Source organism: Harpia harpyja, chromosome 5 (assembly GCF_026419915.1).
Source record: "Harpia harpyja isolate bHarHar1 chromosome 5, bHarHar1 primary haplotype, whole genome shotgun sequence".
NCBI classification, from domain to species: domain Eukaryota; kingdom Metazoa; phylum Chordata; class Aves; order Accipitriformes; family Accipitridae; genus Harpia; species Harpia harpyja.
This window is the reverse complement of record NC_068944.1, coordinates 18,355,643-18,383,268: the sequence shown is the minus strand read 5'-3', so window position 1 is coordinate 18,383,268 and position 27,626 is coordinate 18,355,643. Positions and strand designations below refer to the sequence as shown.

The 27,626-nt window shown below is 40.8% G+C and overlaps 1 protein-coding gene across 3 annotated transcripts; it reads left to right on the top strand.

Moving 5' to 3' along the window:
* Window positions 1-216: 216 nt before the first annotated feature.
* On the top strand, window positions 217-20,422 carry RNMT (RNA guanine-7 methyltransferase). 3 transcript variants are annotated; one of them, XR_008235225.1, is made up of 12 exons: window positions 217-330; window positions 1,754-2,030; window positions 4,303-4,435; window positions 5,903-6,025; window positions 7,371-7,486; window positions 9,446-9,627; window positions 10,237-10,401; window positions 11,544-11,661; window positions 14,026-14,127; window positions 16,639-16,672; window positions 17,147-18,074; window positions 18,583-20,422. XR_008235225.1 is itself a non-coding variant. In XM_052787360.1 (11 exons), the coding sequence occupies exons 2-11, from the start codon at window positions 1,770-1,772 to the stop codon at window positions 18,618-18,620; spliced, it is 1,272 nt and encodes a 423-aa protein (XP_052643320.1). In that variant the 5' UTR covers window positions 217-330; window positions 1,754-1,769; the 3' UTR covers window positions 18,621-20,422. The 3 variants fall into 3 exon arrangements, 2 of the variants coding, with proteins under 2 accessions (XP_052643320.1, XP_052643321.1); XM_052787360.1 differs by lacking the exon at window positions 17,147-18,074; XM_052787361.1 differs by lacking the exon at window positions 17,147-18,074 and having other exon boundaries at window positions 311-334.
* Window positions 20,423-27,626: the final 7,204 nt, after the last annotated feature.

Below are 27,626 nucleotides of genomic sequence, written 5' to 3'. Positions count from 1 at the left end.
CCCGCGCGCGCGGCAGGGCAACGTGCGGCGCCGCCCGTCCCCACCATCACCTTGAAGGCCCGGCCGGGCCGACTGCGCAGGCGCGCGCCCCGCCCCGCCCACTCGCGCGGCCTCCCGGGGCTCGTAGTCCTCTCCTTCAGCGGGCCGAGATCGGGCGCGGCGCTCCGGCGCGTTTTACGCCTGCGCAACGTCGCGTCGTTCCACGCACCCCCTCACCCCCCCCCCTTCCCTCCCGGACGTGACGTCACCACCACCACCGACGCCGCCGCTCCTGCCGCCGCGCTGCGGGGACGTCACTTCCGCAAACAGGATGGCGGAGCGGCGGCCTGGGTGAGTGCCGCGCGCCCTGGCGGGCGGCCCGGTGGCGGGGACGCGGGTCCCGGGCTCCCGGCCCCTCGCGGGCAGCGCGGGGCGGGGCGCGCGGGAGGCTGCGCCGCGCCACACGCCACGCGCCACCGGCTGTCGCCAATCGGCTGCGGCCGCGTCGGGACTGCTGGGTGGCGTCGCGCGCTTTGTCCGTTGCTGTGGTAGGCCGCGCCTTCGGGAGCCGCCCCGGCCGGCGGCCCCTCCCCGGGGAGCGCCCCGCCGGAGCGCCCGTCCCCGTTGCGCGGGCCCCCGTGACGCAGCTAAAAGTCTTCAGGGCCTTGGCTGTCAGCGGGGCGTCTGGCTTCGCGGGCCGCCAGCGCCGCCCCCTCCCCCGCTCCCCGGGCGTTTTGCCCTCTCCGGCCTTCTCCAGTGAAGGGGCTGCCCCCCGGGCACTTGGTTGCCGTTACCGGTGACGAAATTCTGATCGTTTCTCAAGCCGGGCGAGGATAAGGCAGGGCGCGCTCGATGCTGCAGAATTCTTTCCGTCAGTCGGGCTTCGAGGCCGCCTGTTTTGAGGAAAGCTGTCCTGGGGCCTCCGTACAGTGGTCTGCCTAAAGAACGTCTTTTGGGCCTCGTTAACAGACCTCAGCCTGTGTACGGTGGAGCATGCCTGGCTTTTGTTAGACTGAAATAGGCCGTTGTTTTAGAAAAGGAGCTGCCAAGTTATCCTCTGCCATGTCAAATTAAAAAGGAGGTGCCCTTCTTCCCGCTGATGATGGAAAGAAGGCTGGGGAGTGCTGGAGACTAGACGAGCTTTCTGGTAGCGGCGTGCAGTCCTACAGACTGCGGAGGTATTTGTGAAGTGGAGATACGGAAATGCAGTTACAGCTGAAGATTCCTAGCATTAGTGAAGCTTGAGGCATAGTGGATACTCTTGGCAAACTTGAAAATCCACAACCAATATGAAAATTTGCTCTTAAAAACCACCTTGGTTTTTTGTTTGAGGACATCCACCTGAAAACACATCAGATTAAATAATGAATTTACTGATTTGAGGGGCTGTCAGCTTGTGTTTCTCAACATAAAGTGATTTCTAGGTTACTTTTTATGGGGAGGGGAAAAGGGAGATGACAGGCTCAAAACCAATAACACATTGCAGTTGAATCAATAAAGATAGCTAATAGACTCAAACATGAAGAGTAAAGATTTATCTTCATTTGATTTTAGTATAATGAGTGTACTTTTAAATTCCACGTATTGTGCTATCTTTATTAAATAACTAGTCAAATTTGGAGTCTATATGTTGGCTACAGCAAAAGCATGTTATTTTTTTTATAATGCTAGTATTATGATTGAAAGTCATGACTGTAACCATGAGTAAGTGAAATTCAACACTGAAAGTAGTTGGTGGGTTTTGGTTTGGTTTTTCCCCCCCCCCCCTATATAGATTTCCATTCTGATCAATGGACAAGGAGACTAACCTGTCAAAAATGGCTGATTTAACCAAGACAGAAGAAGAGGAAGTAGAGAAGAGTTTGGATGAAGAAGTGGAGAAAACACCTTGTACTTTAGAGGCAGAGTCAGGTATTGGTTGGCAAGGTGATAGTTCAACTTCAGGCACAGTGCACTCCACTGAAAGTGAAAAAGAAGTTGATAGTGGTAATCAGGACGGCAGAGCAAAAAGGAAGAATTTAGAGCCTGAAGATGAACTTCCTAAGAAAGTAGTGAGTATCATTTATTTTGAGCTATATTCAAATCCTTGTTTTAAAGCCTTAGCTCAAGAAAAGATTGAAAATATTTATGCTAAACATGTGTGAACCAGCATGAAACACCAAATGTCAAAGTTTGTGGGTAGCTTCCTAGCAAAATAACTGGTGCAGAAGTTATGTTGGGCTTAACGGGAGAGAAAGAGGGCTGGTAAGTAGAATGTTAAGAAAACTGATCTCAGCACATGCTTAGTCTAATTCTAAGGCTATCGTTCCATTGTCTGTGTGGTAGCAATCTGGCAGTGTAGTGTAGGGTTTACTGGCGTTAGTCCAGGTCCCGTATCCTGAATTCATGTTTTGTACGTTGTCTCCTGTGTTAGTATAGTTATCTGTGGCTGGGAGGTTCTTCCGTAAGATAATTTTGTCCTTTAATTTCCTCAATAGTGTAATGTATAATTTAGAAAACTCTACAAACTGCATCCTCTGTGATATAATTTCAGTATGATTTGTTAGCAAAGTGAAGTACTGAAAGGTTTACAGATGCTTTTTTTTTTTTTTTTTAAGACTGCAAGAGTAGCAGAAAATATTTGTCCTTTTAACTGGGAGGGTGAAAAGGGTAATGTTTTATATGACAGTGTCCTTTAATATGTATGAGCTTGTAAAAAACTGATGCTGTAATATCTAGTCTAACTTTGACCTTTTGGGATATTTAAGTATAATTTGAAAATGTCTTTGACCTAATGTTTGGTTTCTCTGTTCAGAAATTTTCCAGGATGTTAATTTATGGGTAAGCAATCTGGTAAAATAAAGGGTGCCCTTTGTTGTGGTAGAAACATTATTAACCTTTTCATCTTTTTAATAAGGTAGTTCTGGGATAAGGTTTAGATGGACAAGAAACACATTGTTTTTGTGTAGCTTAAGGGTGTAGAGAGCTGACTGCATTGAACATGGCTGCCAGCATCTAGATGTTACTGCTAATGGCTGTTTGCAACTGTGCTTGCAGCAGCTGAGATGCATTAATGGATTGTATGAATATGTCCCCGACACTTGTCAGAGTCAGCCGTTCTAGCTTACGTCACCATCAGTGGCCATTCAGGGAGCCATCTGTGCTTACCCTAAAAAAGACTAGAAATGGTCAAAATATTTGTTAGTATCAGTTAGCTGAGTGTGGTAATAAACAGATGATGGGGAGATACAGATTCCAGACAAGTATGTCTGTGTTCATTCTGAAGGTTACCAAAATTATATGAAACACTGAAGAATTCATGTAGTACATTAAAGTCAGTCAAACCTTCTTTTCCCTTGAGGAACTGCTATTTGAATAATAAGATATTGGGATGTTGAATTTTGTAGTCAACTGTTGGGAATGCTTCTAATTGCTGTGTGAATTCATACTGGCTGGGGCTTTGTAGCATGTTTGTGGGTTTTAACTGAGAATCCTTCATTGTCATTAGTTTGTACTGTTACTTCAAATGCTTTTGTGCCTCACAGAATTTGTGTTGGTTCTCCATGTTCTGCTGCTTTGTATTTTATTTATAATTTATTTTAATTTCATGTATATAATTGAAGATTATTTTCAAGATGAAGAAATGTTAGGAGCACAATATCTGGATGTAGACTGCTTCTCTGTGTCACATGGGACAGAAACTTCTTGGAGTATTTACAGTTAAGGCTAAACTGGAGATATTTCTACAGCAAACTGTTAAGCATTAAATGGGATACGTTGTCAGTTCATTACTCTCATTCCCTTACCATGGTCTATTTAAAGCTGTGGCAGTGGGATCATCCACTTAGGGCTTTATGCGACATCAGCTAGTTGGCATTTTGATTAAATTGGCAGTTTATACACTTACGTTAGGTGTAAACACTGAATTTCTGAAACAGGATTTTTGAAGAAGCTTAAAGTTCCTCGAGAAGGAACATCCTCTTCTTCAATCCCAGCCTTAAGGGGAATGAAACTGATTCTTTGAGAGTGGTGAGAGTATTAGAGAACTGAAAGTTAAGTATTTCTATGGAGGAAAGATGCTGGGCATCATCCATCAGAAATTACTTGGACCAACTGAAAAGGGGATTAAATTTTTAAGGGAGTTGTCTCTGTGATAATTGAAGTGCTGACATCAGTACCAGGACAGATATGGGAAATGTTTTCATATATGTAATGATGATGCTCTTCATAGTATTACTTGTTTACTTTCTTAAATCCTTAAAGTGAACTCATGTCTTTTGATTAAATTAAAAAGTAATAAAAAGAATTCACTGCTTGAATCTATTCCTTCCTTTGTTTCTACAGCGTGAGATAGGCCATGGGCAAGCTGTAGCTGCACATTATAATGAACTTCAAGAAGTTGGATTGGAAAAACGTAGCCAGTCTCGCATATTCTACCTCCGAAACTTTAATAATTGGACAAAGAGCGTCCTCATTGGTAAGCTTCCTTAACTGATCGCTTAGACTTTAATAAAATGTAACTAATTTTTGTATCAAAATGTAACTTTTTTCCTGCTTTCTGATGTTGATTATGACACTTTGTCTCTTAATATGTAGTAAGATTTTCAAGTGCAATAAAAACCCTATTTTTATTTTGAATTTCTGTGATAGTGTTTTATATTGTTGGAGTGCCAAATATATCCTAAAGTTTTAAAGATCAACTGACCTGAAAACTGGAAAAAGTTCATACTGGAAACTGTTCTTCTTTGTGACATTTTTAAAGGGAAAGGTACAGCTTTAAATCATAAAGAATCTTACCTGTTCTTGTTAGATTGAGCTGTTCTTGTTATTTAAATAACATCTGAAATAATTTCTTAACCATTTTCCCAAAGCAGTTTGTCCTCAGGTCTCGATTAAGCAATTCTGCAGGAAACTTGGAACACATAAATATTTTCTGTATGACCCACAGTCAACTGTTTAAAAGATGAAAAACTAGAGGAGGTAGTTCTTTAAGAATCAGCAGCTTTTCATAAAAATCAAAGTCTGCCGTCCCACAAATTAATTTCAAAGTGAGGAAACAAAACCATCAGATATCTGCAAACAAAGAAAAGAATTATCGGCGCAGCACCACAGATTCATGAAGAGGGGTCTATGCCAGGAGATGTTGGCACCATTTGTCTTAGCATGCTGCTTTTTGTTGTGTTGTATCAGAGCAGTTAGAAGCAATATTTAGGTTTATATAAAGCCATTCCTGAAGCCTGTGTTGAAGCCTTTAAGTCATGATGAATTTAAGTAGTGTGGCTTCGCAGCAGTTATATCAAAACATATTTCGTGTCTCTTACTGTGAAGAGAAGTTGCTAACATGCTGATATGTTTTGCATTATATGCCAACATCAGTCAGAGCAGAGATAATCTAGACAGAATGGAGATAGAAGAGGAAGTCAGATGGTTTATGTAGGGTAAAAAGACAGCAAACAAGTAGCTAATGTTATTGCAAGGCCTAGGAAAGTAAGTAGAAAACGTTACGCAAGGAAACTTTGTGGGTAATGCATTTAATTGGCTTGTACTCTTCTGCAAAAGGCTTTCCCATACTTCCAAGTAACATCTGTCTTCATTATAATGGTAATGAAAGGGAACTCTGTTTCCCTACTCACGCACCGATGCGCAGTTTTGCCTTTGTCTGCTGGGGAAGCAGTTCAGAGCTTCAGTCACATTACATGCAAAGCACGTTAAGCACATAGAATATGTATTATCTTCTCCATAGTTTTAAAAGTTTGTGGTTCCTTTTGTCGTTAGTGGTTTCTAGAAAAAGAGATTTAAGTCTGTAATGTTAAGAAGACTTATAGGCAAAGTAAGTTCTGAGGTGTTTTAACATTCTCAAACCCTTTTGGTCCTTTAGGCCTCTCTGTACAAAACAAGTGAATTAAGAGACCTGTGTATGCGTTCTCTCTTTTTACTTTTCTAGGTGAATTCATAGACCGAGTACGACGGAAAAAGAATGATATAACTGTTTTGGATCTAGGATGTGGCAAAGGTGGAGACTTACTGAAATGGAAAAAAGGCAGGATTAAAAAACTTGTCTGTACTGGTAAGAAGACACAATAACTTTCCAGGGAAAGTACATCAGTGTTTTATGGGAAAACCAAGCACATCTCCAGTCTTTCATTATTTCCTTTTTTTATAAGCGCAAGAATGCAATGATACACCTTCTGTCAAAAAGTCTTATTTTGTCTTTTAACCTGAAGACATCAACTTGATTGCCAGCATAAATATAAGAACCATTGATTTTCTGTGTAATTAGCTTTCAGTTCAACTCATAAATAAAACCTGGTATCACTAAAGAAGCATACAATTGCCACAGATTGTCTTAGGCAAAATATAGCACTGGGAAAAAGACTGACTTTTTTTTTTAGTATGTTTTCTCCCACATCTAATCTCCTGTGGTGTTTTTAACTGTTCTGAAAACACACACAGAAGAGTTGCATTTAAAAAACAAATAAACCCTACAGTGTTGTGACAAAAAATGGTCTTGGGTGTTACAATCAACTAAAGATTTTCGGACTCAGAAAGGGGAAGAGCCGAAAGCTGATTAAAAAATCATTTAAATAGTTTGCTTAGATGTTGGGAGGGAGATACCATTTTCCGTTTTCCCAAAAAGCATCCCAAGGATAATCAGAGGAAGTATTACTCAACTTCAAATTTAATTAGATACTAAAATTTCATAAAATTCCTTTAGTGGCAGTTATGCTGGGTATTCTACATTTTACAGTTCTTTTTTGCTTTTTCAGTTGGCAGTCTTCAAATACAGTTAACTAATTTGCTTACAAAGTCCTTATGTAAATTTATTGCATATTGTTAGTTTTAAAATTTGTGCAAACTGTTGTTATTCAGTGAAACTTGATGCCTGAGAGAGGAACAGTCTTAAAAAGAAAATGAAAAAAAAAATTCCATGATAGAGTATATCAGTATATATCAGAAATAATTGCATTTCAACATCTTGTATCTTTGTAATAAGATGAAGAGCTCTCAGTACTGTTTGAGAAACCCTGGGAGCTGAACTGTTGTAGCTAATGCATACTAGACACTTAACGCTGACAGCACTTAGTATCAATCACCTAGTATCCATCACTTGAAATTTTGGAGGCTTGCTTTGCACTTTTGAGGATGGGAGCTTTCTAAAATCTTCAGATTACAACTTTTGTCTTGAAGTAAAGACTGAAAATGATGAAGAGTTATAATCCTGAACACTTCCTGCAAATTAAATTCCTTTTCTACAAATTGGAAATAAAAGTGTTTGTTCCCCTCAAAATGTAACTGAAGATCACCTTTTATCCCTGCCATAACGGATCTCCTGTGTTCCGGTAATGATTCCAATTTTCTTGTCTGGGTAGCAGTTTACGCACTTTTTAAAAAATTTTTCCCTCTGTATATAGATATTGCTGACATTTCTGTGCAACAGTGCAAGCAGCGATATGAAGACATGAAAGCCCGATGTCGTTATAATGAACGTATTTTTGATGCAGAATTTATACAAGCAGATAGTACCAAGGTACAGTTCATATGCTTTGTAATATTTGGGGGATTTAACATTCTTTTGTTAAGCAAGTGTAGGAGTGATGGTAGTGCTGTAATATTTTGGGCATGTATATTTTTAAGATCAGATTGTTGTACTATTGGGAGAATCAGCCATATTGGTTACTGAAAAGTTGTGTAAGATGTAGTTAAATGCGTTTTGTTACTGGTTTACAGTGTAACATTCTTGAAGCCTGAATGTCTTCTTCAGATAAAAAATCTGGTGCTTTCAGTTTCTTTCACTTCACAAGGGGAAGGGAGTGATTACTTACCTCTGGAGTTCTAGGAGCCAGCATGGGATGTTGGAAACTGTCTTGGTGAATGTGTTTTTATGCTGGAATGAGTAAGGGATGTTTTCTGATTTGACTTGTACATTCAGCTTATCCCATTACTTTTTTTCTAGCAGCATTTTAATTACTATAATACATATCTTCAAAACTTGTGTGATAGAGCAGATTTCTTAAGACTGTCTGGAGGTGATAGTGAATACATTGCTGCGGCTTAGGAGACAGTCTTGTAACCAGCAGTGCTTTTGCTTCCTAGAAATGTAGGCTGTGTGTGCCCTGCTGGTGCAGGCTGAGGGACAGAGCTTACCTGGTTCCAGCATATCTGTGGAAAGGCTGAACCTGTTCTTCCCAGCCTTGCAGGAAGGGTTGTTTGCTTGATTTCTTGGTTGCCTCTCCTTCTTCTGAGGAATACAGTCTGTTGCAGGTTCCAGGTCATCTCTCTCTGCTCAAAATTACAGTCAGGGGAGAGAGGAGAGAGCCTTGGCCAGGAAAGAAAGGGATATTTTCATGTTGGTGTTACAACTCAGTCTTATATGCATGTATATTTTCTGTTGCACGCTCTGTTCTGTCTGTTCATGCACACAGAAGTTCATCTCCCTGATTTTCTATCTCTATCATCTATGTTCTATATATACAAAATCTCATTCTCACAGCTTGTCTAATTCCATCTACCTCTGTTTCTCAGTTTCCTGTATCTATCTCTCTCTCACAATGTGGAGAGGGAGTAAATGAACAGATAAAATTGCTATGGGTATGTGAAGTGTCCATTTTTGTCTTGCCACATACAGAACATTGACAGTATATGGCATGAACTGGTAGAGTCTGGGAGTGGGTGGGTGATGGGGAAGTCTGGGATAGAAGAGAAACTTGGGTAGAACTGTTAAGTATGAAATATTTTAAGTACAGAATGCATATCATGGGCCTTAGGTAGAACTTTTGTGCTCCTGTGTTAGTTATGGTGGCTACTAGCATTGTATAAAAGAACCCTGATCAAGAAGAGTCAGAGAACTGCTGAGTACAGAGTCAAACTATGGCAAGCTTTAACGTGACAAATTTCAAGGGCTTCAAGTTCTTCAGAGTTACTGGTTACTTGGTCTGGGGTGTGGATGAGTATGTTGGTACACACGTATGTCCATGTGTGATAATATAGCAAATACAACTTGGGGCAGTGCAAATTGCCATATTTAAAACAACCCCTTTTCTCAATTATGTGTTTAACGGCCAGTTCTCATAACAGAGACTTTGTAAACTGAAAATTCATTTTATTATAATAATTGTTTCCAGCTAAATGGTGGCCAGTTATAAACCCTCAGCAGTAAAATATCTCTGGAAACTATTAGGTAACTAACCTTGGGTTTTGGCCTTTCAGGTGTAGTGGTGTTACTTGACAACACAAAAAGCATTTGAGGACACGGTAACTTTGAAGTGTGTGTGTGTGTGGTGTTGTTCCCAAATGTTGTGTGTCATTTTCTGTGTAGCAGAGGACTTCTTACTCTTACCTTTTTCATCTTGTTCTTGTTGAACTTGTGAAGGAGTGGGGTCTGAAAGGAGAAACTTCAAAGAATTATGGGAGTAGTGTATTTGTTAGTGAATCATGCTTGTTTCTGTAGCTTTTGTTACAATTGTTTTTTCTTTTTAATCTTTTTCAGGATCTCTTGTCTTCCAAATACAGTGATCCAGATATGCGCTTTGACATTTGCAGCTGTCAATTTGTTTACCATTACTCATTTGAGACGTATGAGCAAGCTGACATGATGCTTAAAAATGCTTGTGGGAACCTCTCTCCTGGAGGGTATTTCATTGGCACAACTCCAAATAGCTTTGAACTTGTGTAAGTACTCTTATATTCTATTAAGCTTTCAAAAGTCTTTGAAGCATTGTTACATGATAGTTGTTCTTACAGCGCTCTGATATGTTTGTGCAAACAACAGCAAGTTTTTTTGTAACAGTTTTGAATTCTAGTCATGAAAATCTCACTCATGAACTTGACTCAGACAGGTAAATCTATACTAATCCTTGTCTTTTGCACACATGGCTCTTCTGGTATAGAGTATAGTTCTTTATACATAAACCCTCTGTAGCAACTTCAATAGTGGTAAAATAGCCACAGGCTGGGGAATAACTGTCAGGGTTTTGCTGTGGTTGTTCCAAGAAGCCTGACTTGTCCATGTAGAGTGTGTCTGGGCTAAAGGTTAATTTTCTAGGTCCATTTAGTCCTTGGTATGTTGTATAGGAATGATAAACTGTTAAAACCTAGTATGCTGCTTGTCTTCATTTCATTGTTTCATTGCCTTATTAGGCAATGGGAGGTGGGAAACTACAGAGGTCACTGAACGGTGTAGTGCTGGGATAAACACTTTCAGGCCTCTTATGCGTAGTTTTCTCTGCCTGTTAAACTAAAAACTGGTCCACTAACATTTGTTTATATCTCATTTTATAGAAAGCGACTTGAAGCTTCAGAAACAAATTCATTTGGGAATGAGGTGTACAGTGTAAAATTTGGAAAGAAGGGAGAATATCCCTTGTTTGGCTGCAAGTATGATTTCCACTTGGAAGAAGTGGTTGATGTCCCTGAGTTCTTGGTTTACTTTCCATTACTGGAAGAGTAAGTTAAATTTTGAATTAATTACACAATGAAAGCTGTGGAACACAATAAGCATTTGTTTAGTTTGTGTATCATTGCATAATACTTGCAGAAAATTACATTTTGAGTTTCTTATTATGTTTTTTAGTTCTTCATTTTTTGTTGTTGCTCCAAATGCAAAGGTTTCTTGCATTTCCATCCACAACTGTAATCTGTTCATTATACTCAGTTGAAGGTGCTCTGGTCAGAAGCTGTGAAGACTTAAACTGAGTCTCACACAAGAATGTCTGTATCTGATATGTTGGATCTGTCAGCAAACCTTTAGTGCTGTCAACTTTTTCTTCTTTAATCTTAACTTTTTGGGGGGTTTCATTCTACCTTTTTTTAGTCCTTCAGCAAGCCTTCTTGTATATCTTCTTCATCATGGTGCATCTTACTTGTCTTCAACTTCCTTTGGACGTTTGTAGGATTTTTCCTATGACTTACTTTTTCTTCCTCTAAATCTTCATCTGTGAGCATACATTTTGCTGTTACCTCTGCATGATTTCAGATTTGCCTTTCCCAGTCTGTCTCCTGAGGTACAGATGAATGTTTCCATGTTGGGGTTTTTCCTGCCATTCAAGCTCAGTATGGTTGTTAAACAATATTAAGCTTTCCCTTCAAATCTGTGTAATTTCGCACACTTCATTTGTAGTTCTCTATGAAAAATACCAGTATCTATCACTGACACCTGTAACTTCAGTATTGGATGACCACAGTGTCTACATATAATTGAGATGTAAGGCACTAAATCTAGTAGAAAGAGGTTCTCTGAATATATCCATAATATCCGATGTGACAGGGTATTGATACTGCAGGGAAAACAGCATAGTCTATCTGCTAGTTCAAATGGAACTTACTTCTGTGTGTTGGGAGAAGAGATGTTTTTCTATTAAAATGTTTGTAACTTTCTTCTGTGTAGATTTTCGTTGTCCTAATGAAAAAAAGTACTGTTTGTTGTGGTAGTGCATTTTTTCATCTGTCTTTACTAAAAAAAATGAATTGTAGAAAGAGTGTAATCCTAGTGCATACCGTAAGATGTCACTGTGGCTTAAAATTGTTCCTTTGAAAATAAAACTACAATAATTTTGTGGCTTCCCTAATTAAGTGTATTACTTTGGCAGAATGGCAAAGAAGCATGGTATGAAATTAGTCTACAAAATGACATTTCGGGAATTCTATGAAGAAAAAGTCAAGAACGAGGAGCATAAAATGCTGCTAAGGAGAATGCAGGCCTTGGAGGTAAATATGAAGTTAACTTGTTTCATTTAAATAGCATTTTACATCTTGTTAATAATTTGTGCAGTAACTGAAATTCCTGTTGTGAACATGGTGCAATTAATTAAAGGCTACCAAGAGAAGAACTAAACTCCTGTGGCTGAAAGTGCGACTGTGGTGGGTTGACCTTGACTGGCTGCCAGACACCCACCAACCTGCTCTCTTGTTCCTTCTTCCAAACAGGATGGGGGGAGAAAATAAGAAAAAAAAACTTATGGGTCAACATAAAGACAGGGAGATTGCTTAGCAGTTACCATCACGGCCAAAACAGACTAAACTTGGAGAAGATTATTTTAATTTATTACAAAAAAAAAAAAGAGTAGGGTGGTGAGAAACAAAGGCAAACCTAAAAACACCTTCGCCCCACCCACTGCTTTTTCCCAGGCTCAACTTCATTCCTTCAGTCCTGACCTTTCTACCTCCTCTCCTTGCCCCACAGCGCCAGGGGACAGGGAATGGGGGTTGTGGTCAGTCCATAACACATTGTCTCTGCCTTTCCTTCCTCCTCACACTTTTCCGCTGCTCCAGCATGGGTCCCTCCAATGGGATGATACAGTCCTTCACAAACTGCTCCAGTGTGCATTCTGTCCATGGGGTACAGTTCTTCAGGCACAGACTGCTCCAGCATGGGTTGGTTCTTCACAGGGTTGCAGCTCTGGCCAGAAAACCTGCTCCTGGTTGGGCTCCTCTCCATGGGCCATAGCTCCTGCCAGGAGCCTGATTCTGTGTTGGGTCTCCACAGGCTGCAGCTTCCTTCAGGGCATGTCTACCTGCTGTGGCATAGGGTCTTCCACAGGCTGCAGGTGGATATCTGCTCCACTGTGGCCTTCCATGGCCTGCAGGGGGACAACCTGCCTCACCATGGTTTTCTCCAGGGGCTGCAGGGGAGTCTCTTTTCTGGTGCCTGGAGCACTTCCTCGCCCTCGTTCTTCTCTGGCCTTGGTGTCTGCAGAGTAGTTTCACATTTTTCCTTGCTCCTCTTTCACAGCTGTTGTGCAGGTTTTTTTGCACTTTCTTAAATATGCTTTCCCAGAGGCGCCCCACTCGTGGCTGAGGGGCTCAGCTGTGCTGTGTGGTGGCTCTGTTAAGTGTTGGAGCTAGTGGAACCGGCTGTGTCCAGCATGGGACAGCCCTGGCCTCTCCTCACAGAGGCCACCTCTGCCACCTGCTGCTGCCGTCACCTGGGCACGAGCACCCAATAGAGTCATTCAGTTTTGTCGATAAAATTTCAATTTTGAGGCAAGTTTTCATTTTTATTAGGTAGTAAGTGAAGCACAAGAATCATGCCTGGCGTCACATAGCGGTAACCATAACCCATTTCTTCCTCAGCAGAGAGAGACTGAAAGCTGGATCTTTGTGCAAGGAATATCAATTGAAAAGAGAGAAAGTGATCTCTGTAGGAATAAAGGAACAGGCTGTGTTTGTAAAAGAAAATGGTATTTAACTGTAATTGAGCTTATGTTTTTGCCTAATGTTTTTGCTTTTTTTATCCTCAAGTTCTTAACCTGGATGACTTTGGCAGCTTCAGAGAAGCTTTTCAATGCCATTTCTGAGGCTTTGGCTTTACTCACAGTTCTCTGCTTCCTTCTTCCCTCAAACAGTAGAATTTTTCAGCATAAAACTGTCACGTCAAATATCTGGTGACTTACTAAACTGAGTCACATGGGCTGCAAGTGGACTTGACTGTCCTTGTTGATTCTGAAAGTGACAGTGCTTTGTATGGGCTCATACTGCCAGTAGCATGGTGACACAGCCTTTGACATACCGGCTTCGTTGTTAGAAAAGAGAGTTGTCTTAAATTAGTGGCCACTTACAATTGAGGACTGCATGGTACAAACCATTATGCAGTAACTGGGATCCTTAATAAGTATGTATTAGTTTTGAAGAATTAGTTCTGTACTTCTGTTACAGCTCCTGTGTGTTAATAAAGCATTTTAAGCATTCTGCTTGAAATTTTACAGTTGCTCGTTACTTAGTACTTCTACTTAAGAGATGCTGGTTTGTTCAGTTGCTGTTTTAAAAGAGGGTGTATCTAGGTAATACTCCATAATGAGCTGTACATGGAGGATAATTTTTATAGTTATTCTGTTTCCCCTGTTTTGGAGAGAGAAGGATAATTTATAAATCCTGGGTGTCAGATTTTCTGGGAAGTAGGGAATATTGGACCTGATCTTCTAGGTGCTATAAAGGAGAGATCTAAATTTAAGATTCTTTGAATAATTACTGACCTCTGTTCTGGGCTATGTTGTGACAAACCCTTGACTGATGTGATTAAAGTATCTTACTACACAATTAATATTTTTTTCTTATTTTTCCCATGTTCTCCAGCCATATTCTACATTTGGTGATTCCAGGCTTGTTTCTGATAAACCTGAGGATTATGAGCATGTAAAAGAGTTCATCAAAGATGGCAAGGCAAAGTTACCACTGGTAAGTTCCTTCTTACTTCACTAGAGCAAATGGTGTTGAAAATTGAGGTCCTGATTTTTTGGACATGTGGTGCCGCCTTCATTTCAACTGCAATGAAATTGGTATGAATGTCTCTGTGCATGTGAAAAATCATAGAGCTGCAGGTCTAAGGAGTTCATCTAATCTATACCCCAAACTCAGAGAATCAAATTCACTTCATTTGGTAGCTATTAAGAAATTTGTAACCGTGCAAAAGGGAAAGGATATTTTGCTATCTTCCTTGGCAGCTGTTCTAATGTAACTCTTCTTAATTTGAGGATTTTTCTTACTTTTCTGGATCTTCACACGACCAATTTAAAGCTTTAGTTTTCTTTTTTTAATCTTCTGACAGGAGAGTTGAAAACTTCCTTCGTAATGCTGTATGTATTTGAAATATTAAACACTGTTTTTCTATTGTCTTTTTGGGTGAAGAAGATCCAGCTCCCTTCTCAGCCAATTTTATTGAAGTTCTGTAAATGCTATTTTTTTAAATGTGCTGTACCTTCTTTTTTTTTTTTTTTAACAGAGCTCCTAGAATTAAACTAGTCCTACGTACCTAAAACTAAATCCATATATTTCTGCCCTCAATTTTATTAAATATGATATTCTGTTCACATTCTGGAATGAAAAGAAAGTTTCTTTGTGATGATCGTAATCTTACCTTGTACAAAACTTAGTCTGCTATCCTGTCAGATATTTTTCTGCATTTCTCCTGTTTTGGCAGCTTGATTTATGACTTCAGAATTAAAAGAATGCTGAACCATCTTTAATGGAGGTCATATGAGATTTTAGATCAGTGGTCCAATTAAATATGTTTTTTCTGCTTCTAGTCCTGTCTTCTAATGCATATGCTAACTTTCTGAGCTTGCTGTCTTTCTCATGTTTTTATAAAGGGTTTTTCTTTCTTCCATTGTCCTAGCAGTACATGACAATGTTGGAGTTGTCTGCAGCTGGTCCTCTCCCAGCCTTTCATTCTTCTGTATTGTTCTCAGAGTTGGGTGCATGATGGACAGGAGCCTGCACAGCTGCTGTTCCTGGGAAGCAAGCAGGAGAAGAGGCAATGTCTGCTGTCATTTTTCCCCAGAAACTACTGCCATTTGGCTATTGCCTCTCCATCTGTAGCTAGGCTAGCTATTCAGGGTAGCATATAGCTGAGTGTTTCCTTCTGTCTGTGCATTCGGGGAGTCAGGCTGGATGGAAACCTTGCAAAGGCTTGGTTTAACCTAATTTCATGCTGAATGGTTCCTGATAAGCAATGCTGGCTCTTCCAGTCTGAACTTTAGGTCTTTTTTATGTGTTGAGGCTCTTTGACAAGACAGAACCAAAATTGGAGACTAGTTTGAGTAAAGATTGTAGTTTTAATAAATTCATATGCAGTTACTGATAGATGGCATCCTATTTCATTGTCATAGCTATAGCATGAGGTTGGTCCGCTTGAAGTTTTTCCACTTGCATTTTTCTTTTTTTAACCATTGGTTTATCTACTGTTTATGTTCTGAATTCTTGAAGATGTATGCCTTTTACTGTATATATAAAAATCCTACATCAAGAGGGAAAAGAAACCTGCTCTCTGCATTTGAAATCTGAAAATTTTAAAAAGAAAAATGCTTCTTTTAAGAAATAAGCTTAAGAACATGAGAATGGTCAAGTCAGACCAAAAACCTCTTTTGCCAGGTGCTGTGTCACCTGGCAAGAAATCTGCTTGAACAAGCCTTTTTTCACTAGTGTTTTAAAAGATGAATCATTTGGTCAGGATTGGTCAGTGGGTGGCATGTGGGCTAAATCATGGCCCTGGGTGAGGACTCACTGGAAGGGGATGGAGTGGGTAGAGCAGAAAATCCGCTTCTGGTTGTTACCTCATGCTTCTTAATTGGTAGGGTAAATGGTAGCAGCTTTTTATTTGTGCACTTGCCCTGCTTTCATCTGAAAGGCTGAGCTAGGAGTAGGTTTCTGAAGCTGCAGAGCAGACTGTTTTTTCACAATGTGTGAGCGGGGTTGGGAGTTATTCTCTTGCAAATAGGGTTTTTGTGGGCTGCAAGGAGGTGTTAGGTGGATGCAGGCAGTATTCCTGGGGAAGGTGGCAGCACCATGATACAGGGCCTCTTCTTGACTTCTGCACAAGTGTTGGACATCTTGGGCTGGAGGGCAGTTTGAGCCGGGTCAAGACACACTGATGGATGTGTGGTAATGGACCCAGCATGCTCTGCGTTGCAGAGTCATCCAGCCCAACAGACTGCTGGCCCATTCTCCTATACCTGTGTAATTTAGGTGTGTTCTGCTATCCGGGGTGTTCCAATTCTCTGCTGTCCTAGTTATCGGAGTTATAAGTATCTGTGGTCTACAGTAATGCTCTTGTAGTCCCTAAATAGCCAGCCAGTGTGGGTCGTTAGAAGTTGGTCTGTGAAAGATTGATGATCCTGAGTTAAATCAGTGTTTTATTGTTTCCTCATTTTTTGTTGAAACTGTGGTTTTGGTTTTTTTGTCCCCTTCTAGGGAACCTTGAGTAAATCTGAATGGGAAGCAACGAGTAAGTGTTGTTTTGAAAACTCAATATTGACTGAATGACTGCTATGTAAAGTGTGTAAAATAGCCTGTTGTTTATGGAAGAAAATCCAAATTTTAAATATAACAAGGCTTTCTTATTTGTGTTATTCAAATGCCTATGTACAGATTGTGTAGTGCACACATCTCAAGAAATTGGGAGGGAAATGCATAAAATAGGTTGAAATTTTGCTTTATTTGAGTAGCTTCTAGCATGCAAACTTTGGGGCTGAAATAGTTTGGGGAAGCCTTACTTAGGATGTATGAAAAGAGGATGCCAGTGATAAAAGATTATTTTGCTAGGGTTAGAGGATTAAATACTATACTTCTGTTTGTACACTTTGATACTACACTGTTATCAGTCAACTAGAAAACAAACTCCAGTTGGGACATACATTCACCAAAAATAATACAAATCTGTTTTGGGAAGACGAGCTGAAGCTTAATTCTTTGCCTGTAGTGATATGTGTTTCAGGAAGAAGCAGTTAAAGCATGAATGGTGAAGAAGTATTTGAATATTTTATAAAGGGAGTAGAAAAAAGTCAGTGCCTCAGACACCAAAAAGGATACATTATTGTTAAATATGTCTTGAAATTTTGTGAATGTGTGCCATGGAAAACTTTTGACATCGTTCTTTTCCAATGTTGAGTTTAATAGAACTCAGATACAAGGGGCTGAGAATTCTAAGGGTAAAAATTGTTTCCTGGAGAGATTGTTACTTAATTCTGTGTAACTGCAGCCAATCAACATTTACATTTTTGGAGACCATTATACTGGTTGTGTTAGTGGTTTAAAAACAAACGAAAAATGCTGTTCAATTCACAAATGAAAAAATCTTTAGTTAAGCTGTTTGCTTTCTTAAATTATTATCTAATTTTTAAAGGTATGAATCATAAAGTAGACATTAATTCCAGCAAGGTATAAGTATTATGTAAACTATTAATCTAATTGAGAGGGGCTTTTTATACCTTTAAAAGTTCAGTGATGACTGTTTTTTAAGTAGTCTCTTTTTTCAGAGAGATTTGGAGTACAGAGCTTCTGATAGGGTATAAGCACAGCTTGTTTGTTACATGGAACTTCACTTTCCCTTATTGCTGAGGAACGTAAGATAGGCTTGTCTTGAAAGATTTGCAATGTAGCTATGGCACCTCATCCATTAAAATAAAAGTTGAGTTCAAGTGGAAATCCATACATGTTTAATTAGACTCATTAGGTCTCAAGAAACTGGTTTAATTTATCTGTCTGGTATGAAGCATAAGAACACCTGACATAGCTGGCATTGATTATATGCCAAGCAAGAGTTTCCCAGGGGTGCCAGTGTGGACTGTATGAGTATCCATTTCTAGAATCACACTGTTCTGGAGTTGAGAAAATGCCATCTAATGTTTGTAAATATTTCTTCTTTGTCAGTGATAATTTAAAAGAGCAAAGTTAATAATGTTGTACCTTGAGTTTATGCACTTTTTAATTAAAAATGAAGTTGATAATTTTACCCCTAATTGTCCATTACTGCATGTGTGAAGGAGTCTTTAGACTTAGTTGCATATGACTTTATGTACCAGTGAATGTTAATTATGTGTAGAATAGCATAGTAATTTATGAATTCCATTCACATTTCAGTAATAACGTTAACTGAAGTTAGTGTTGCATTAACCATATCAGCAGGATTTAAAATATTTTGCTTTTGTGCATTCTTAGCTCTATTGTGAAAACATGTCTAAAACCATGTTGGAATTGAATGCTAGAGTTACTCATTGGGAAAACAGAGCATTTTTTATAATTTCAGTAATCTGCTAACAGGTTGTTTGGGCAGAGTATCAACCTGTTTACATTTTGAAAACTTAATTGAGTTGCAGAGGAAGCTGAAACTTTAAATACTCCCATTTTCTTTTTTAGGTATTTACTTGGTATTTGCATTTGAGAAGCAACTGTGAAACTTCACGTACTGGATGCAGCGAGAAGAGATCATATCCACATGCAAGTTGGAATGGTCAGAAATCCATTGTGGCAACTATTTTTTTATTTTTTATTTTTTAATTATCAGAAGTGTGCAGGACACTACCAAAAACTTGAGCAAGCTCATGATTCTGAGTTACATTGCCTGTCTGTGACAGATGGACTTGTGTGTGTATATATAAGAAAGATTCTGAACCAGTCTTTTTAAGCATTTGTAAGCAATCTGCATGCTCTCAAAACTCATGTTTGAACTTGACACAACTTTATGTTAGAAACAAATGTTTTGTTAGTAGAAGTATGTTTGTGATTTCAAGCCTGACCCTGCGCTTTCTGAAATTGATGGAAAATTGACTGTTGACTTTGATGGTGCAGAATGAGGGCCTAAATATTGTACTGCAGAGCTCAGTTAATTCATAATGAGATACATTTAGACATATAGGGTATGTCTACATTGCATGCAGAGCTAAGTGGCAAATCATACCTGAGTCAGTTTGAATACTTATGTGCAGTGCTCAAGCCTGCAGTGTAAATCTACCTTAGTGGTATTCAAGGTGTAGTTTACACAGTAAAGTCCCATGATGTTCTTGTTTTTTGTGCTTGCTGATATGTAGTGTCACTTCATGGTGCTTTCAAGATTAAACGAGTTGGTTCTGTACAAAACTGTTCTGAACGAACTGAATTTCTAAAGTTTTAAATCTCTACATCATTTTTCCAGATATGACTGTGGTAATCAAGAACAGCTGCTGAACTTAGATTACTGAACATTTTGTATTGTATTAAAGACTCTCCTGACTTTTTGGTGGTTTTAATGTCTCCTGAAACTTACTAGACAGATCTTAGGATGTGTTTCTTACTTGTTTCATAAAATTCCAAATGAGCTTGGCAGAAGGATGAGATGTTGGTGGTGATGGGGACCTCATTGCAGTCCTCCAGGCGTTAGGAACACAGTCACGTACTGGATCGTGAACCAAAAGGGGAGCCTGTATAACATTTGAGGATACTAGAAATTCACTCTGGGAGGGAGGGCTGTGTATGTGTGTATACCCCCTGTGCATGTGGATAACAATCCCCAAATTAGAGCGAAATATTTTGGTTGGGAATGTAATCTAATGATATTAATAAGCAGAACTGTGCGTAACTACCATCTTAACTGCCCGTCAGTCTCTTAGAGCTGGCTTAGGGATTTCTGACATGGTGTTTGCTCCGCTTTCCACATGCTTGTAGCCACGCACTACTGAGAGGGTGTGGGCACTTCATGTGTTTTCTCTCCCATCTTGGGCTAACAGTAGCTGTTTGCTGCTGCGGGCTAGTATAGTTTACATAGAGATGAAATGATGAAGTGTTGATGGTACATGAGTGTTTTGAAAAGTTACAATAAACCTAGGAAAGATTATTTCTGGTACAGAGTTAAGCGTTCAAATTACTTGAGTTTGTAGTTGTTTTGCCTTCCCCCTGTAATTAAGTCATGCTCTTTCCTCCATGACTCCTGATTTTATTTTTTTTGTTAGTTTATTGTATAGAAGAACACCTATAACCTCCACCAAAGCAGTAGAATCACGGTCAGTTCTGCTGCTGAAATTAAGAAAACAAGACTGACTGTTACAATTAGTACTCATGAAACTAGCTGAAAAATGCTGACACTTTAGAAGTGCTGAAGTGTTTCACTGAAATTTGTGTGCGTCAAAGATAGTTTTGTTAGATTTCTTGTATCAAATTTCATTTGAAAGTACTTTACACTATTTTTGAAAGAAATCAGAATAATAAAAAGAGGGGAAATACAGTGGAGTGTCTTTCCTCTTTTAAGCAAATTTCAACATATCACAGAATCGCATAATGGTTGAGGTTGGAAGGGACCCTCTGGAGGTCATCTGGTCCAACCCCCAGTGCAAGCATGTTTGCCTACAGCCAGTTGCCCAGGCCCATGTCCAGATGGCTTTTGAGTATCTGCAAAGATAGAGACTCCACAACCTCCCTGGGCAACCTGTGCCAGTGCTCAGTCACCCTCACACTGAAAAAATGTTTCCGGATGTTTGGAGGGAACCTCCTGTGTTTCAGGTTGTGCCCATTGCCTCTGGTCCTGTCACTGGGAACCACTGGAAAGATTCTGGCTCCATCTTTACACCTTCCCTTTGGGTATTTGTATACATTGATAGGATTACCAACCTGAGCCTTCTCTTCTCCAGACTGAGCAGTTCCAGCTCTCTCAGCCTTTCCTCATATAAAAGAAGCTCCAATCCCAGCATCTGTTACGGGAGATGCTCCAGGATCTTGAACAAGATTGAACCCAGTATTGACCCCTGGGATACACTGCTAATTAGTGGCCTCTAACTAGACATTGTGCCACTGATCACCACTCTCTGGGACCGGCTGCTCAGCCAGTTTGCAATCCACCTCACTGTCCATCCAAGACAGCCTTGAAGTCAAGGTAGACTATATCCACTGCTCTCCCCTCACCTACCAAGCTGGTTATTTATTTCATCATAGAAGTTTATCTGGTTGGTCAAAAATTACTTCCCTCAGTGAATCCACGCTGACTACTCCTGATGATTTTCACGTGCCTGGAAATCATAATCATTTCCAGGATCTGTTGCTCCATCACCTTGTCAAGGTGAGGTTGACCATACTGTAGTTCCCTGGGTCCTCCTCTTTGCTGTTCTTGAAGATAGGGGTGATGTTTGTTTTCCTCTGATCTTTGGGCACTTCTCCCAGTTGCCATGGGTATTCAAAGATTATTAAGAGTGGCCTCGTAATGGTATCTGCCAACTCCCCCCACACTTGTGGGTGCATCCCATCAAGGTCCATGGACTTAGGCATGTCTAGTTTGCTTAAGTATTCCCTGACCTGATCCTCTTCAACCAAGGACACATCTTCCTTGTTCCAGCCTCTCCCCCTGGTCTCTGGGCCTGGGATTCCTGAAGGCCAGTCTTGCTAGTAAAGACAGAGGTAAAGAAGGCAGCCTTTTCCATGTCCTGTGTCACCAGTGCCCCTGCCTGTTGTGGTTAAAGCCCAGGCGGTAACAAAGCACCACACAGCCGCTCACTCATTCTCCCCTGCCCCCAGCCACAGTGGGATGAGGAGAAATATAAAGGCAGGCTCGTGGGTTGAGATAAGGACAGGGAGGGATCACTCACCACTTATGGTCACGGGCAAAAGACAGGCTCAACTTGGGGAAGAAACAAAATCAATTTCATTGACTACCAATCAAAACAAAACAAGGATATTAGGACGTAAAACCAAACCTTAGAACACCTTCCCCCCACCCTTCCCTCCTTCCCACCTCAAGCCCACTCCCGGTTCTCTCCACCTCCTCCCCCCGGCGGCGCAGGGGAACAGGGGATGGGGGTTGGGGTCAGGTCCCCACACCTGGTCTCTGCCGCTCCTTCCTCCTCAGGGGGAGGAGGACTCCGCACTCGGCCCCTGCTCCACCGGGGGGTCCCTCCCACGGGAGACAGTCCTCCACGAACTTCTCCAACGTGAGTCCTTTCCGCGGGCTGCAGTTCTTCCTGAACTTCCCTGGCGTGGGTCCTTTCCGCGGGCGGATCTTCAGTCACAGACTGCTCCAGCGCGGGCTTTCCCATGGAGTCACGGCCATCTTGGGGGGCCTCCGCTCCCCTGCTCCCCTCCATGGGCTGGGGGGGACAGCCTGCTGCCTCACCACGGGCTGCAGGGGCATCCCCTCCTCCCCTCCTTCCTCCTCACTGACCTCGGTATCTGCAGAGGGGTTCCTCTCACATCCCACTCCCCCCACTCACTGCAGGTTCCTCTTCTGAAATCTGTTCTCCCAGAGGCGCTACCACCGTCACTGATGGGCTTGGCCTTGGCCAGCGGCGGGTCCGACTTGGAGCCGGGGAAGCTTCCAGCAGCTTCTCACAGGAGTCGGCCCTGCGGCCACTCCCCCGCTACCAAAAAACCCTCCCACGCCACACAAACCCATAACATTGCCCCATTCAGCACTAGGCTCACTTTTTTCCTAGCCTTCCTTTTCTCACCTATATACTTATAGAAGCCCTTCTTGTTGCCTTTGAAATCTCCGGCCTGATTCAATTCCACGTGGGCTTTTAGCTTTTCTCTTTTTCAGGATCCTGAACTCCAATATCCCATGGTCATGGCAACCAAGGTTGCCTTTGATGTTCACATCCCCAACAAGCCCCTTGGTGGTGGTGAGTATGAGGTCCAGCAGAGCACCTCTCCTCATTGGTTCCTCTGTCACTTGGGTCAGGAGGTTGTCATCGATGCTCTTCAGGAACCTTTGGAATTACTTATGTCCTGCTGTGTTGTCCCTCCAATAGATATTGAGGATCAGGGCCTGTGAACATGAAGCTGCTTCTGGCTGTCTGTAGAGGGCCTCATCCACCACTTCTTCCTGGTCAGGTGGCCTATAGCTGACACCCACTATAATGTCACCCATACCTATCATCTCTTTAGTCCTTACCCATAAGCTCTCAGTTGGCTCATTGTCCATCCCAAGGCAGACCTCCATGCGTTCCAGCTGTGCTCTCACACAAATGGCAACTCCACCACCTCCCCTTGTCTTCCTGGCTTGTCTTTCCTGAAGAGCCTGTATCCCTTCATTGCAGCACTCCAGTCATGCGAGTCATCCCACCACGTCTCCATGATCCCAGCAAGATCGTAGCTCTGCAACATTTCCTGATAATAGTATGTGTCTTCCCAGTGGAACTGGATGGCTTCAAAGAAGCAATTAAAGGAGTGTAGAGCATCAAGGCCCTCAGGATTCCTGATGAAAAAGTGAAGAGGGGAGTGCCGAGGTAATCTGAGCTGGGTGATTTTTTGCAATAGAAGGAGTTTTGGCAATCCTTTGAATTAAGAAAGGATGGAGGAGTGATACGTGAAGGGTGCTACACCAATTAAGTGGTTCAATTTTCAAATTCACTTCACACAGTCAAGGAATTAAGATTAGAAATGGCAACTTAACTTTGTCATTCAGTTTATCCTCTCTCACCTAGCTGTAGAGACACACAAGTTGGGAAGAGGAGCTATAAGAGGTGCAACCTTTTCCTCTAGTTCATTCTGTGATGGCAGACAGTTGCTCAGCATGTAGCTGCTGTGGAGAGCCAGCACAGGTGAAGAAAGTGTTTTGCACTTATGTTAAATAGATTCCTTGACTCAGGGAACACCTAACTTCACCATGAAAGTGGATGTATGAAAATCCTGTTTTAACTAATTTGTTAATATGTTCAAAAGTACAATGCTTTATATGTATAATTTTGTATTGATAAAGAGTCAAATCAAAGACCAGGCCTTTCTGTTTAAGATGGGTTCAGTGCTCATGAAAGATGTATTTGCTGAGGTAAGGGTGGAAGACTTGTTCAAAAAAAAGGTCCTTGGCCACCAGTGGCAATTCATCCTAACTTTTTTTCTTCCATCCTTCTTTGCTTTTGAAAGAAGGAGCTATCTATTGTGTTTCCTTGTCCTGTAGCTGAGGTTATGAGGCAACAGAGTTGCCCAAGCACTGTAAATACAAGTAATTGTTCCTTGTGGGGTTTAGGATATTCTGAAACCTTACAGCAAAAATAATGAGATGAAATACTGTATTTGTGCAGAAAATGTGTCACGCTTCAGTACGTTACTGTTGTATCAGTGCTATATTGTATGAGTTTGCATTTGTGAATTACACACCAGTGTGGAAGAAAGTGCTGCAAAGCACTTAAACATGTGCTGTGTTTTGTGCTTAAGTTTTAAGCAAATGCTTAAGGAGGCATGTTGCCTGGTAGAATGTATTTGATTGACTTAAGAAGCTAGACCTGCTGCATATCTTACACGTACCACGTAATCCTGTTACAACATTTGAATAGTTTAATTTACATAATGAACATCTCAGTCCTTTGACTAAGTGTTTTCCTTTTGAGTCATAGTCTATTTAATAAAGCACTCTCTCTTCTAATATATATTTTTATTAAAAAGAATAATTATATGCTGTATTCTCATTGCTAAACTGTTTGTAAAGACTTTGAAAACAGTTAATTTAGGGAACATTAAGCTGGGTAGCAATAAATTTAAAACATCTGCACAGTGATCAAGGGGCTGATAACAAATCCACTTTTGCAATCCACTTATTGCCAAAGTAATAATGCTTCTGGGGGGAGAAATGGCTTGTCTAATATCAAGCAGTATTAACAGTAGTATTGCAATCTCAGTCCCCAGTGTTCCTTGGATGCTACAAATGAGAGCCTTTGTCTGCACAGAAGTGAGGGAACGGACATCTGTATTGTTATTTATGAATGCAAATAAGTGTCCTGATTTTTCAGAAGTGTGAAGCACAAAAATCAGGTCATTTAAGTGCCAAAAGACACGGAGACAAGTGTTTGAGTGTTTTTTGAACAAGAAACTTCATTTGAGATTTAAAGAAAAAAGTCTGCAGTTTGAATCCCTGTGCTGATGACATTATGAATACTGAACTAAAAACTGTTACTATAGTTTAGTTTTCTGCAGCTTCAGTGTGTAGCATTTTACATGGATGTGCTACTGCTGGTGAAATGGCTTTCCCTTAACCTCCCTTACAGCATACCCCTTTAATACATCACCATCATAGATTTATGTACTGCCTTAAATGTTTCTGTTTCTTAGAGAACAGATGTAAGGCAGAACAAAGCTAACTTGATAATTTCGGTTTGATAAGTTAAAGGTTTTCTGATGGTGCATAAATGCCGTTTTAATGGAAGCTATCATCCTTTTTTCATTTTATTAAAGCTGGTTATTGACATTGTTGTCTTTTCATTCACTTTAATGTGTCTCCCAGCAACTGAAATTCACTTTCAGGGTAAGGTGTTTGAACATTTAAGGTCTGACTGATCTGTGCTGTGCCCAAGGAAAGGATATTCTTTTAGTTCATGGGCCATGTTGTTTCAATAGGCAGCTTCATAAGAGTTGTGCTCTCTCTCTGAGTCTTACAGTCTTGTCTGAATTCACACAAGTTGTTTCTGACACAGTCTGATGGAAGGGTGTGCTTTTGCTTACCCATAATTAATCACTAACTGCGATTAAACTGGAAATTTACTACTCTTAGCAGTGGAATGAACATCACCATAGGATTCAGAGTAACAATGTTCACATTTTCTGGAGTCACACTTTCTTACTGCTGCCTAGGTGCTTGGCTCTTCTTCTAACCTTTATGGCTTTTTCATAGTCTTGGAATAAGACTACTCAGCTGATGACTTACTAGCTCCCAATCAGTAACAGCTTCCTCCTTAGTTTGCACTCACTTCTTCTAACTTGACAGTGATGGAATTGTTCTGACTTTAGGCACAAGAATGGTCTTTGTTTGTTGGTTTAAAATGACAAAAACCTGCATGAAATAATAAACACAAAGACAGCCTTGGTTTATATATAAAATACAGCTTTTCAATCTCTAATTTTTATAGTCCAAGGAAACTGCTCTGTGGAGTAGTAATTTTCTGGTACCAGAATTATTCTGAATTCTTTGGTCCAAGTAGTCCTTCTCTTTCTTCAGTTCCCTTGCTTTTGACACCTGCCAGTGTACATCTGTGCAACAGACAGCTGGAACTGAAGCTGCTTCTTTATGAAAGAGCTGTGAGTGAGCTGAACAAATAACAATAATTACAGGGTTGGAAATTGTTGGCTTCCTTGCATAATTCATAAAAGATTCAATTAAATGTTTCTTCAGCTAGAAGCAAATCACTGCTTCCTCTTAACAACAGCCTTGAGGAAGAATTGGGCTACCTTAAGAGTGTGTAGGGCCCCCTGCACCTTAAGTATAATGGTAGGGACTGTTGGACCTCGCAGAAACTGGGGGATCTGGGCTGACTGCTGTCACTCTGAGCCCACAGGAGTCTTTTGGGCAAAAAACTGGAACCCCAACTGTGATAACCAAGGGGCTGATTATGTAGTGTACAGTTTGTCTAATGCCTTTTAAGGTGAAGTTTATATAAAATGCAGCACAATCTGAATGGAAGACATAGTCCTAAGGCTGCCCTAAAGACATACCTGTTGGTGATTAGGTTAAGTTTGTCCTTTTGCTTGTGGGTTGTATCACTTGCTTGTGGTGTGATAGCACATGTGTGCTAGATGCTGTCCAGACAGGTGAAATTATAGTTTATCCTCTAAAGAACAGTCTTTAAATCAGAAGACAATGGTTTTCTAGGTTGCCCTACCTGGATGGACCTTTGCCTTCAATAATGCTATGGGTTTGTGCCTGAATAGAGATGAATTGATGTTTTATTTTATTTTGTAAGAATATTTTGGCAATTTCTTAGAATCATAGAATGGTTTGGGTTGGAAGGAACCTTTAAAGATCATTGAGTTGCAACCCCCCTGCCATGGGCGGGGACACCTTCCATGAGACCAGGTTGCTCAAAACCCCATCCAACCTGGCCTTGAACGCTTCCAGGAATGAGGCATCCACAGCCTCTCTGGGCAACCTGTTCCAATGCCTCACCACCCTCATCGTAAAAACTTTCTTCCTTATGTGCAATCTAAATCTACCCTCTTTCAGTTTAGAACTGTTACACCTTGTCCTTTCACTACAGGCCTTGGTAAAAAGTCCCTCTTCATCTTTCTTATTAGCCCCCTTTAAGTATCGAAAAGCCTCAGTAAGGTCTTCCTGGAGCCTTCTCTTCTCTAGGCTAAAGAATTTTGAGCAAAGCAGCCATATTTTATTGTATGTTGGTATTTAAAAATGTCCAAAATCAGTGTAGCAAAACCTGGCACTTTATCATAGTTCTCACCACTACGTGACTACATCATTGCCCAACAGCCTATTACATCAATAAATAAATATGTGCATTAGTCCTTGAAACCAGGATTTTAAATACCCATGCAGCAGCTGTTAGCCCAACATCTGAGACAGGAGGATGCACAGAAGGCAAAGAGACCCTACCAAATGGTTCAAGACTACCTAGGACACTTAATGGATGCAATAGCCCATTTATTTCTGGAAGATAATTTTTTATATAAAGTGCATGTTACTTATATCACTTTGTCATCTTTGAAATATTTTTCTTGTTCTT

Bases quoted from the DNA above. Each gene is read 5' to 3' on its own strand.
- RNMT (XM_052787360.1), top strand. From the start codon at position 1,770: ATGGACAAGGAGACTAACCTGTCAAAAATGGCTGATTTAACCAAGACA. The intron at 9,628-10,236 runs GTAAGTACTCTT...CTCATTTTATAG, and splicing joins CCAAATAGCTTTGAACTTGT to AAAGCGACTTGAAGCTTCAG. The intron at 16,673-18,582 runs GTAAGTGTTGTT...TTTCTTTTTTAG, and splicing joins ATCTGAATGGGAAGCAACGA to GTATTTACTTGGTATTTGCA.